Genomic DNA, 13,810 nt, shown 5'->3' on the forward strand with positions numbered 1-13,810 from the left:
TACAGTACGGGGACGATGCCTGCATCTGTGGACACACAGAGGCTGAACGCCAGGACATAGTCGACGTAATTACCGAGGCGTATAAAAGCATGTGCCTTATGCTAAACATTCGTAAGACAAAGGCCCTCCACCAGCCTGCCCTCGCCGCACAGCACTGCCCCCGAGACATCAAGATCCACGGCGTGGCCCTGGACAACGTGGATCACTTCCCTTATCTCGGGAGCCTCCTATCAACAAGAGCAGGCATTGACGACAAGATCCAACACTGCCTCCAGTGCGCCAAAGCAGCCTTCGACCCCCTGAGAAAAAGAGTGTTTGAAGACCAGTCCCTCAAAACTGTCACCAAGCTCATGGTCTACAGGGCCATAGTAATACCCGCCCTCCTGGATGGCTCAGAGACGTGGACCATGTACAGTAGACAACTCAATTCGCTGAAGAAATACCAGCAGCGATGTCTCCGCAAGATCCTGCAAATCCCCTGGGAGGACTGATGCACAAACATTAGCGTCCTCATCCAGGCCAACATCCCCAGCATTGAAGCACTGACCACACTTGATCAGCCGGCCACATAGTTCGCATGCCAGACACGAGACTCCCAAAGCAAGCGCTCCACTCGGAACTCGTCCATGGCAAACGAGCCAAAGACGGGCAGAGGAAACGTTACAAGGACACCCTCAAAGCTTCCCTGATAAAGTGCGACATCCCCACTGACACCTGGGAGTCCCTGGCCATAGACCACCCTAAGTGGAGGAAGTGCATTCGGGAGGGCGCTGAGCTCCTCGAGTATCGTCACCGAGAGCATGCAGAAATCAAGCGCAGACAGTGGAAGGAGCATGCGGCAAACCAGGCTCCCTGCCCACCCTTTCCCTCAACAACTATCTGTCTCACCTGTGACAGAAACTGTGGTTCTCGTATTGGACTGTACAGCCACCTAAGAACTCATGCTAAGAGTGGAAGCAAGTCTTCCTCGTTCCGAGGGATTGCCTATAATGATGATGAAGGTACTCAGTAAGATAATGGGACTAAAGACAGATACATCCCCTGGACCTGACGGCTTGCATCCTAGGGTCTTAAGAGAAGTAGCGGCAGGGATAGTGGTTGTAATTTACCAAAATTCCTTGGATTCATGGGAGGTCCCAACAGATTGGAAAACTGCAAATGTAATGCCCCAATTCAAGAAAGGAGGTAGACAAAAAGCAGGAAACTATAGACCAGTTAGCCTAACATCTGTGGGTGGGAAAATGTTGGAGTCCATTATTAAAGAAGCAGTAGCTGGACATTTGGAAAAGCACAATACAGTCAGGCAGAGTCAGCATGGATTTATGAAGGGGAAGTCATGTTTGATAAATTTGCTGGAATTCTTTAAGGATGGAACAAACAGGGTGGATAAAGGGGAACCAGCGGATGTGGTGTATTTTTGAATTTCCAGAAGGCATTTGACAATGTGCCACATAAAAAGTTACTGCACAAGACAAAAGTTCACGGGGTTGGGGTAATATATTAGCATGGATAGAGGATTGGCTAATGAACAGAAAACAGAGAGTCGGGATAAATGGTTCATTCTTGGGTTGGCAATCTGTAACTAGTGGGATGCCGTAGGGATCAGTGCTGGGACCCCAACTATTTACAATCGATATTAACGACTTGGATGAAGGGACTGAGTGTAACGTAGCCAAGTTTGCTGACGATACAAAGATGGGAGGAAAAGCAATGTGCGAGGAGGACACAAAAAACTTGCAAAAGGACATAGACAGGGTAAGTAAGTGGGCAAAAATTTGTCAGATTGAGTACAATGTTGGAAACTGTGAGGTTATGCACTTTGGCAGAAAAAAAAATCGAAGAGCAAGTTATTATTTAAATGGAGAAAAATTGCAAAGTGCCGCATTACAGACGGACCTTGGGGGTCCTGGTGCATGAAGACTAGAACTAGTGGGCATAATCTTAGAATAAGGCGCGGGCTCCATTTAAAACTGAGATGAAAAGGAATTTCTTCTCTCAGAGGGTTGTAAATCTGTGGAATTCGCTGCCTCAGAGAGCTGTGGAAGCTGGGTCATTCAATAAATTTAAGACAGAGATTGACAGTTTCTTAACCGATAAGGGAATAAGTGGTTATGGGGAGTGGGCAGGGAAGAGGACCTGAGTCCATGATCGGATCAGCCATGATCGGGTTAAATGGCGGAGCATAGAAACATAGAAAATAGGTGCAGGAGTAGGCCATTCGGCCCTTCGAGCCTGCACCACCATTCAATAAGATCATGGCTGATAATTCACCTCAGTACCGCTTTCCTGCTTACTCTCCATACCCCTTGATTCCTTTAGCCATAAGGGCCATATCTAACTCCCTCTTGAATATATCCAATAAACTGGCATCAACAACTCTCTGCGGTAGGGAATTCCACAGGTTAACAACTCTCTGAGTGAAAAAGTTTCTCCTCATCTCAGTCCTAAATGGCTTACCCCTTATCCTTAGACTATGTCTCCTGGTCCTGGACTTCCCCAACATCGGGAATATTCTTCCTGCATCTATACTGTCCAGTCCCGTCAGAATTTTACATGTTTCGATGAGATCCCCTCTCATCCTTCTAAACTCCAGTGACTACAGGCCCAGTCGATCCAGTCTCTCCTCATATGTCAGTCCTGCCATCCCGGGAATCAGTCTGGTGAACCTTCGCTGCACTCCCTCAATAGCAAGAATGTCCTTCCTCAGATTAGGAGACCAAAACTGAACACAATACTCCAGGTGAGGCCTCCCTAAGGCTCTGTACAACTGCAGTAAGACCTCCCTGCTCCTATACTCAAATCCCTTAGCTATGAAGGCCAACATACCAATTGCCTTTTTCTCCGCCTGCTGTATCTGCATGCCAACTTTCAATAACTGATATACCAGGTCTCGTTGCACCTCCCCTTTTCCTAATCTGCTGCCATTCAGATAATATTCTGCCTTCATGTTTTTGCCACCAAAGTGGATAACCTCATATTTATCCACATTATACTGCATCTGCCACGCGTTTGCCCACTCACCTAACCTGTCCATGTCACCCTGCAGCCTTTTAGCATCCTCACAGCTCACACCGCCACCCAGCTTAGTGTCATCTGCAAACTTGGAAATATTACACTCAATTCCCTCATCCGAGTCATTAATGCATATTATAAATAGCTCGGGTCCCAGCACTGAGCCCTGCGGCACCCCACTAGTCACTGCCTGCCATTCTGAAAAGGACCCGTTAAACCAGACTCTCTGCTTCCTGTCTGCCAACCAGTTCTCTATCCACGTCAGTACATTACCCCTAACACTATGTGCTTTAATTTTGCACACCAATCTCTTGTGTGGGACCTTGTCAAAAGCCTTTTGAAAGTCCAAATACACCACATCCACTGGTTCTCCCTTGTCCACTCTACCAGTTACATCCTCAAAAAATTCTAGAAGATTTGTCAAGCATGATTTCCCTTTCATAAATCCATGCTGACTTAGGCCGAACCTGTCACTGCTTTCCAAATGTGCTGCTATTTCATCTTTAATAATTGATTCCAACATTTTCCCCACTACTGATGTCAGGCTAACCAGTCTATAATTACCCGTTTTCTCTCTCCCTCCTTTCTTAAAAAGTGGTGTTACATTAGCTACCCTCCAGTCCATAGGAACCAATCCAGAGTTGGAAAATGATCACCAATGCATCAACTATTTTTAGGGCTACTTCCTTAAGTACTCTGGGATGCAGACTATCAGGCCCCGGGGATTTATCGGCTTTCAATCCCATCAATTTCCCTATCACAATTTCCCGCCTAATAAGGATTTCCTTTAGTTCCTCCTTCCCACTCGACCCTCAGTCTCCTAGCAGGCTCGAGGGGCTGTAGGCCCACTCCTGCTCCTATTTCTTATGTTCTTATGTGCTTATTTGTGGAGAGACAGATAAATTAATATTTCAGAGTTCTGACGAAGGATATACACCTGAAATTTGAACTTATCTGTTTACTCCACAGATGCTGATTGGCTTGTAATACCGTACATCCATTAGCAGATCAATTCAACAATACATTTATCAAGTGTTGTATACTTAATTTCAAACAGGTCTCCAGTGAAATTGCTCCGGGACTATTCACTCACCGAATACCTCTTATTTATCTATTAATTGCAGCATTGTAATTGGCATCTTAATAACTAATTTGTGAACATTACGGTTATGGTTTTCTTTCTATGTTAATTAAGGACATCCATCATCTGAATCAGAGCATACATGTGTGGTCCTGAATCCTTCAATGGGAGAAAAGTGGGAAAACAAAGCTTGTTCTCTGAAACTGGGATATGTTTGTCAGGATAGTAATGGAAGCACAAATTCTTCCAAGACTATTCCACTTTCAGGTTAGTCCAGTCGTGTGTATATCAGAGAGTTAATATTGCTGAGTAGCTCTTGACATTAAATATTACAAGCATGTACGAGTTGAGCTTAGAGCAACAAATTTCAACCAATTCAAGAGGTTACACCATGATGGAAATTGTTTCTAAAATTTTCCTTTAATTGAGGTAAGAATTCCTGTGGTTGTTTGTGTAACAATTTCACAAATGCGTTCATGAAGATTTCCTCTTTTATTTATGGTTTAGCTAGAAATACCAAACAGAAGAAATTTTCATAAACAGATTTACATTAGCCCTGGCTTTCCACAGAAGTCCCGATCTCCTGCTGTAACTTTGGTGCGAGAAGCAACATCAGCAACAACAACAACTTGTATTTATATAGTGCCTTTAAAACGTCCCAAGGTATTTCACTGAATGTGGCGTTTAGATCATTTCCCTATTATTTATTCATACTATATCTTATAGTCTATTAGAGTGCAACTGTGCCTGATTTCGGTGGTGTCTGTTGGTGAGAAAGCTGGGTGACTTAGAGCTAGTACCTATGCACCCCAAGGTTCAAGTAACTTCATTACATATACAACAAAACTCAGCAGTGAGAATGACGGGCAGGAGTCTGGATTCAGTGAATTGTATTTTGCTTGCCTATGAAATTCAAAGAGAATTAAAACAAACCTAATTTGACTTTGTCTTTCAGTGATCGATGTACCCATTTCTTGCCCAAAGGGATGGCAATCATTTGCAGGTTATTGCTATATTCTACACCGAGATCGCAAGACATGGCAGGAGTCTTTGACAGCCTGTCGCAAGGAGGAAGGTGACCTAGTAAGCATTCACAATATTGAAGAACACAGCTTTATCATTACCCAGCTTGGATATTGTGAGTACTAAATGCTAACTTTATGGGGATAGGGCGGTTTCTACAACAAATGAATATTTGAGGGGAATCATAGTGAACTACTGTTATAATGGGGATAGGGCGGGCAAGTGGAGTTGATATAGAATTTCAACCATGGTCTTATTGAATGGCAGAACAGGGTCGCGGGACCTAATGGCCTATTCCTGCTCTTATTTCTGATGTTCTTTTGTCAGTGAAAGACTTCTACAAGTTATTTCACCAAGTTGTAAACAGATGTGTGAGGAGCAAAGATACCACAGTTGATGTGTGGTTGCCAATGGATCTGATATTTATTCTAATAGAATTTAAATCAAAATCAAGAAAAAAAATAACAAAACTGAGTAACAAAGCTTGATATATCTGCTGCAGACAAATGGTTCCCTACAGGCTACATGGGAAACTTTGCATTGGGTTTTAATAACAGTCTGTTCCAGAAACTGAATGTACCTTCCAAAATAGTGCAACAGTGATGTCCCTTTAATCATGTATACTTTTATTGGGTGGTATGGGATTATGGCTAGTAAATCAGTCCTGCATTAGAACAGCAGTTAGCAGAGAAGGCACAGGCATGATGGACTGAATGGCCTCCTTCTGTGCTCTATCATTCTTTGAACGAGCTCTCAATGTCAGGTGACACACGAAGCATACCGTCAGGTCCCACTGGAATGCAGCACAATAGGACTACAATACCAGACATAGCTGCTGGCAAGGGCAGAAGACTTAATGAGGCTGAGATTTTATCGGGAAGCTGGGACACAGGTGTGCCATCGCCATCAGGAAGACCTATGAACATAATCTGGCATCCATCCTCAATTTCTTCGGCTGGAACCATTAGCTTGGAGTCGGGTTGCGTGCGTGCGAACTGCGTAGCAGGTCGGGAACCTCAAGATATGAACAGCGTGTTCTGCAGTGTGCTGCACAGGAGGGCAGGAAAAAGAGTGGGAGAGCTATAGTGATAGGGGATTCTATTGTAAGGGGAATAGATAGACGTTTCCCCGGCCGCAACCAAGACTCCAGGATGGTATGTTGCCTCCCTGGTGCAAGGGTCAAGGATGTCTCGGAGTGGGTGCAGGACATTTTGAAGGGGGAGGGTAAACAGCCAGTTGTCGTCGTGCATATAGGTACCAACGATATAGGTAAAAAACAGGATGAGGTCCTTTGAGACGAATTTAGGGAGCTAGGAGCTGAATTAAAAAGTAGGACCTCAAAAGTAGTAATCTCAGGATTGCTACCAGTGCCACGTGCTAGTCAAAGTAGGAATCACAGGATAGCTCAGATGAATACGTGGCTTGAGGATTGTTACAGAAGTGAGGGATTCACAATCCTGGGACATTGGAACTGGTTCTGGGGGAGGTGGGACCAGTACAAACTGGACGGTCTGCACCTGGGCAGGACTGGAACCAATGTCCTAGGGGACTGTTTGCTAGCGCTGTTGGGGAGGGGTTAAACTAATATGGCAGGGGGATGGAGGGAAGTAGAATGGGTCAGAAGCAAAAGATAGAAAGAAGAAAAGTAAAAGTGGAGGGCAGAGAAACCCAAGGCAAAAAGCAAAAAGGGCCACATTACAGCAAAATCCGAAAGGGGTAATGTGTGTTAAAAAGACAAGCCTGAAGGCTCTGTGCCTCAACGCGAGGAGTATTCGGAATAAGGTGGACGAATTAATTGCGCAGACAGCAGTTAACGGATATGATGTAATTGGCATCACGGAGACATGGCTCCAGGATGACCAAGGCTGGGAACTCAACATCCAGGGGTATACAACATTGAGGAAGGATAGACAGAAAGGAAAAGGAGGTGGGGTGGCATTGCTGGTTAAAGAGGAAATTAATGCAATAGTAATGAAGGACATTAGCTTGGATGATGTGCAATCTGTATGGGTGGAGCTACGGAATACCAAAGGGCAGAAAACGCTAGTGGAACTTGTGTACAGACCACCAAAAACTAGTAATGAGGATGGGGACAGCATCAAACAAGAAATTAGGGATACGTGCAATAAAGATACAGCAATTATCATGGGCGACTTTAATCTACATATTGACTGGGCTAACCAAACTGGTAGCAATGTGGTGGAGGAGGATTTCCTGGAGTGTATTAGGGATGGTTTTCTAGACCAATATGTCGAGGAACCAACTAGAGGGCTGGCCATCCTGGACTGGGTGATGTGTAATGAGAAAGGACTAATTAACAATCTTGTTGTGCGAGGCCCCTTGGGGAAGAGTGACCATAATATGGTAGAATTCTTTATTAAGATGGAGAGTGACACAGTTAATTCAGAGACTAGGTTCCTGAACTTGGGGAAAGGTAACTTCGATGGTATGAGACGTGACTTGGCTAGAATAGACTGGCGAGTGATACTTAAAGGGTTGATGGTGGATAGGCAATGGCAAACATTTAAAGATCACATGGATGAACTTCAACAATTGTACATCCCTGTCTGGAGTAAAAATAAAATGGGGAAGGTGGCTCAACCATGGCTAACAAGAGAAATTAAGGATAGTGTTAATTCCAAGGAAGAGGCATATAAATTGGCCAGAAAAAGCAGCAAACTTGAGGACTGGGAGAATTTTGCAATACTGCAGAGGAGGACAAAGGGGTTAATTAGGAGGGGGAAAATAGAGTATGAGAGGAAGCTTTCTGGGAACATAAAAACTGACTGCAAAAGCTTCTATAGATATGTGAAGAGAAAAAGATTAGTGAAAACAAACGTAAGTCTCTTGCAGTCAGATTCAGGTGAATTTATAATGGGGAACAAAGAAATGACAGACAAGTTAAACAAATACTTTGGTTCTGTTTTCACAAAGGAAGACACAAATAGCCTTCTGGAAATACTATGGGACCGAGGGTCTAGTGAGAAGGGGGAACTGAAGGAAACCTTGTAAAGCGGGAAATTGTGTTTGGGAAATTGATGGGATTGAAGGCTGATAAATCCCTGGGGCCTGATAGTCTGCATCCCAGACTATTTAACGAAGTAGCCATAGAAATAGTAGATGCATTGGTGATCATTTTACAACAGTCTATCGACTGTGGATCAGTTCCTATGGACTGGAGGGTAGCTAATGTAACACCATCTTTTAAAAATGGAGGGAGAGAGAAAACGGGTAATTATAGACCGGTTAGCTTGACATCAGTAGTGGAGAAAATGTTGGAATCAATTATTAAAGATGAAATAGCATCGCATTGGAAAGCAGTGACAGGTTCGGTCCAAGTCAGCATGGATTTATGAAAGGGAAATCATACTTGACAAATCTTCTGGAATTTTTTGAGGATGTAACTAGTAGAGTGGACAAGGGAGAACCAGTGGATGTGATGTATTTGGACTTTCAAAAGGCTTTTGACAAGGTCCCACACAAGAGATTGGTGTGCAAAATCAAAGCACATGGTATTGGGGGTAATCTACTGATGTGGATAGAGAACTGGTTGGCAGACAGGAAGCAGAGTGTTGGGATAAACGGGTCCTTTTCAGAATGGCAGGCAGTGATTGGTGGAGTACCACAGGGCTCAGTGCTGGGACCCCAGCTCTTTACAATATACATTAATGATTTAGATGAAGGAATTGAATGTAATATCTCCAAGTTTGCAGACGACACTAAGCTGGGTGGCGGTGTGAGCTGTGTAGAGGATGCTAAGAGGCTGCAGGGTGACTTGGATAGGTTAGGTGAGTGGGTAAATGCATGGCAGATACAGTATAATGTGGATAAATGTGAGGTTATCCACTTTGGGTGCAAAAACACAAAGGCAGAATATTGGCTCAATGGCGGCAGATTAGAAAAAGGGGAGGTGCAACGAGACCCGGGTGTCATGGTTCATCAGTCATTGAAAGTTGGCATGCAGGTACAGCAGGTGGTGAAGAAGGCAAATGGTATGTTGGCCTTCATAGCCAGGGGATTTGAGTATAGGAGCAGGGAGGTCTTACTGCAGTTGTACAGGACCTTAGTGAGGCCTCACCTGGAGTATTGTGTTCAGTTTTGGTCTCCTAATCTGAGGAAGGAAGTTCTTGCTATTGAGGGAGTGCAACGAAGGTTCACCAGACTGATTCCCGGGATGGCGGGACTGACATGAGGAGAGACTGGATCAACTGGGCCTTTATACACTGGAGTTTAGAAGGATGAGAGGGAATCTCATAGAAACTTACAAGATTCTGACGGGGCTGGTCAGGTTAGATGTGGGAAGAATGTTCCCGATGTTGGGGAAGTCCTGAACCAGGGGACACAGTCTTAGGATAAGGGGTATGCCATTTAGGACTGAGATGAGGAGAGACTTCTTCACTCAGTGAGTAGTTAACCTGTGGAATTCCCTACCTCAGAGAGTTGTTGATGCCAGTCCATTGGATATATTCAAGAAGGAGTTAGATATGGCCCTTGCAGCTAAAGGGATCAAGGGGTATGGAGAGAAAACAGGAAAGGGGTACTGAGGGAATGATCAGCCATGATCTTATTGAATGGTGGTGCAGGCTCGAAGGGTCGAATGGCCTACTCCTGCACCTATTTTCTATGTTTCTATGTTTAACTGAAAACTCCTATTAAAACAGTCATTAGTGTTTCCCGGCTCAATTTAATGGCGCGAGACTGATGATGTCACCGATGACTTGTTTTCAGCGCACATATCTAAAGCAACCTTTTACACATCTCATTTGAAGGTTGATGTAAGAGTGCATAAGATCATTTACAGTGATCTCAATAATGCAATAAAACTAATAAAACTAATAAGTGGGTCATGGAGATAAGGCAGAGGCCAGCACCAAGATTCAGTGATGACTCCTTGGAAGTTCTGGTGCAGACATTAAGAACACGCAGGGAGATCCTCTTTAATGGCGATCGACAAAAACGACCATCCAAAGACACAAAAGGGTACAGCTGGAGATGGCAGAGGAGGTCAGTAGCAGGGATGTGGTCAGGAGGACATGGATCCAATGCCGGAAAAGATTCAAAGATCTAATGAGGTCAGGAAAGGTGAGTGCAATGCCACACTCACCCACAAGCTGATGTGCCTGTCACCACAACCCCATCACTGTGCCTTCCCAAGCTTACATCTGCACATCATTCCTCACACTAACGAAACCGCCCATCCCTCTCTGTCTATGTACTTATTCACATTGCCATCTGATTAACCACCTCTGACACTCACGCTTATCCCAATGCAATCCTAGCCATAACACCACAGAAGGAGGCCATTTGGCAATGTCACACCACTCCCTCTTAGGGGCCAGGTTTCAGCCTGAGTTGCTCCTGTTTTTTGGAGCAACTGGTTTAGAATGGAGTAGCTTAGAAATTGCAATTCTCGATATTTAGTTTGCTCCAGTTCTAGTCAGTTCGAACAGTTTCAGTTTGGAACAGTTTGTTTTTTCAAAAGAGGGCGTGTCCGGCCATTTACGCCCGTTTTGAAAGTTTAGGCAGTGAAAACTTACTCCAAATTAACTTAGAATGGAGTAGGTGTAGATTTTTGTGCGCTCAGAAAAACCTTGCCTACACTTAGAAAATCAGGCGTAGGGAATGGGAGCGGGAGGGGGTGTTGGGGAAAGGGACATTTACAAACATTAAACACTTCAGTTTTACAAATAAAGAGCCATCATCAATAATAAATGATGAATACATCAATAAATCAACCAATAAATCAATCAAAAAAATTAATAAATAATAAAACAAATAAAAAAATAAAAAATGCTCTACTCACCGACTGCAGCACCAGGAGCCCTCCAACAGCGTGCTGGGATGGCACCCCCCCTCCCCCCCCCCCCCCCCAATGTGTCTCTCTCTCTCTCTGTCTGTCTTTCAGTGTCAGTGTCTCTCTCTCTCTGTCTGTCAGTGTCTATGTGTTTCTGACAGCGAGGGGAGGGGGAGAGGAGGAGGGGGGAGGAGGGGGAAGGAGGAGGAGGTGGATTTGGGGGGAGGAGGAGGGGTGGGAGGAGGATGAGGGAGGGGTGGGGAGGGAGAGAGGAGGAGAGGGAGGAGGAGGAGGAGGGAGGAGGAGGGTGGGGAGAGAGAGGGAAGGGAGAGGGAGGGAAGGGAGGGAGAGCGAGGGATGGAGGGGGAGAGGAGAGCGAAGGAGGGAGGGGGAGAGGAGAAGGAGGAAGGGGGAGAGGAGAGGGAGGGAGGAGAGGAGAGGGAGGGGGGAGAGGAGAGGGAGGGAGAGGGGAGAGGAGAGGGAAGGGAGGGGGAGAGGAGAGGGATGGAGGGGCAAGAGGAGAGAGAGGGGAGGAGAGGGAGGGACGTGGGGGGAGAGGAGAGGGAGGGAGGGAGGAGAGGGAGGGAGGGGGAGAGGAGAGGGAAGGAGGAAGAGGGAGAGGAGGGGGAGGAGGTGGAATGGGCCCGGCCGATGTGAAGAAGCCGGGCCCAAGACTTCAGGCGGGGCCCGCCCCCAGCAACATGCCGGGCGGGCGGGCCCCGCCGAAGGAAGAGGGAGCGGAGCGGAGTTAAAGGTAGGTGGCCGGGGGAAATCGGAGCTGGGGGAGGGGGTCGTCGGAGCGGGAGCGGGAGCTGGGGGGTTGGGGTCGTCGGAGCGGGAGCTGGGGGGGGAGGTCCGTGGGGGAGCAGAGCGGGAGCTGGGGGGGGGTCGGAGCGGGAGCTGGGGGAGGGGAGCCCGGGGGGGAGCAGAGCGGGAGGTGGGGGGGGTCCGGACGGGAGCAGAGCATGAGCTGGGGGGGGGCGGAGCAGGAGCAGGCGGGGGGGGGGTCCGGGGGGGAGCGGAGTGGGAGCTGGGGGGGGTCGGAGCGGGAGCTGGCGGGGGGGGGTCGTCGGAGCGGTAGCTGGGGGGGGAGGTCCGTGGGGGAGCAGAGCGGGAGCTGGGGGGGGGGGGGTCAGAGCGGGAGCTGGGGGAGGGGGGTCCGGGGGGGAGCGGAGCGGGAACTGTGGGGCGTCCGGGGGGAAGCGGAGCGGGAGCTGGGGAAGGGGGATCCAGGGGGAGCGGAGCGGGAGCTGGTGGTGTCCGGGCGGGAGCAGAGCGTGAGCTGGGGGGGGCGGAGCAGGAGCAGGGGGGGGTCCGGGGGGGAGCGGAGCGGGAGCTGGGGGGGGGTCGGAGCGGGAGCTGGTGGGGGGGGTCGTCGGAGCGGGAGCTGGGGGAAGGTTCTGGGGGGAGTGCAGCGGGAGCTGGGGGGGGAGGGTCGGAGCGGGAGCTGGCGCGGGGGGGGGGGGGGAGGTTGTCGGAGCAGGAGCTGAAGGGGGGGGGTCCAGGGGGGAGCAGTGTGGGAGCTGGCCGGCGGTCGGAGCGGGAGCTGTGAGGGGGTTCCAGAGGGGAGCGGAGCGGGAGCTGGGGGGGATCGGAGCGGGAGCTTGCGGGGGGGTTGAGAGAGCCAGCTGAACAGGGGAGGAAGCTGGAGCCAGAGCAGGAGCTGGACGAGGGAGGTGCAGCCTGATCCTTACAGCCCCAGTGAGCCCATTCGGCCAGGGCTAGGGACTGCGTGCTTCGGGCCTCTCCCACATAGTTTCAGGCACCTGGAGCTACTTGCACGTGCGCGCCCACTGTAGCGCCTGTGCAGGGGTGCCGGCACTGATTTCAGCGCAGGGACTTGGCTCCGCCCCCCACAGTTCGTGCTGCGCTGCGCCAAGCTTCAAAGGACCTGCAGGGAACCGGCGAATCTGCAGGTATTTTTTCGGCGCACTTTCGGGAGCGAAAGTTGGGCGTCCAGGTCGGGGCTGCGCCTTTCTAGGCGTGGCCCGAAACTTGGGCCCATAGTCACTATCTACAGATGTAGGCGATCCATTCCTTACACTCAATCCATCACTCTATTCTTTCCCTTCTTGCAGGAGAAGAGAGCCCAAAACAACAGGGAGAGGCAGAGAAGCGCAGATGGGTCTCTGGCCTTCAGTCAATTGACTCCAACAGAGGAGGAGGCCCTGCAGATCTGTGAAGGTACAGAGCTGCTGACAATGGGAGACAGAGAGAGGGGGACATCCCAGCAACCTGGTGACAAATTACATCTCATACAATCATATGGCATACAGCAGTCACTCTGATGATGACTAATGTCAGCAGCCAGTGAAATATTATCATGTGCATAATGTACTACCCATTCTTAATATAACACTTCTAATTTATCTCTTTAATCTCCTACAGGTCCATCAAGTGCCCCCCCGTGAACCCCGCATTGTTCAGCTGCAGGAGGAGGACGACTCCTTCGAAGAAGCTCCAACCTGTGAGGGTGCACCATCAGCAGACCCAACGCATCCAGCATCAATGCAGACAAGCACACCTTCGTGGGTCCGGGGCAAGATAGAGTAGTCTTGTCACCTGGTGTCTCTCACATTACAAGTGAGCAAGAGCAGATGGTGTTGACAGAAGCAGTGAAGACTCCTTGTCAGAGGCGCAGGACGCTCCAAACTCTGCTGAGCTGCATGCAGATGCTGAACCTCGGGGGACATCGAGAAAGAGGGTGATCTTGCAGGGACAGCAACAATTGTGCAATGCTCTGGCAGATTGTGCAGCTGCAATATGTTCAAATGTGCAGAGAGTGGAGCAGTCCATCTCCAACATAAGCACCACCATCTCACAGGCAATGGTGACAATGTGCTGTTCTATGGAAAGGATGGCCATCTGCATGGAGCAGCAAATGCGACAGTCAAACAAGC

At 48.3% G+C, this 13,810-nt stretch overlaps 1 protein-coding gene across 1 annotated transcript in view; it reads left to right on the top strand.

Moving 5' to 3' along the window:
- LOC139263974 (macrophage mannose receptor 1-like) overlaps window positions 1-13,810 on the top strand; it is a 367,543-nt gene that overhangs the window by 160,467 nt on the left and 193,266 nt on the right. The window contains exons 6-7 of the mRNA XM_070880074.1: window positions 4,208-4,360; window positions 5,049-5,231. Of these exons, the coding sequence (XP_070736175.1) occupies window positions 4,208-4,360; window positions 5,049-5,231 (336 nt within the window). The remainder of the gene's footprint in view (window positions 1-4,207; window positions 4,361-5,048; window positions 5,232-13,810) is intronic.

The sequence above is a fragment of the Pristiophorus japonicus genome, chromosome 5 (genome assembly GCF_044704955.1).
Source record: "Pristiophorus japonicus isolate sPriJap1 chromosome 5, sPriJap1.hap1, whole genome shotgun sequence".
Classification (NCBI taxonomy): domain Eukaryota; kingdom Metazoa; phylum Chordata; class Chondrichthyes; family Pristiophoridae; genus Pristiophorus; species Pristiophorus japonicus.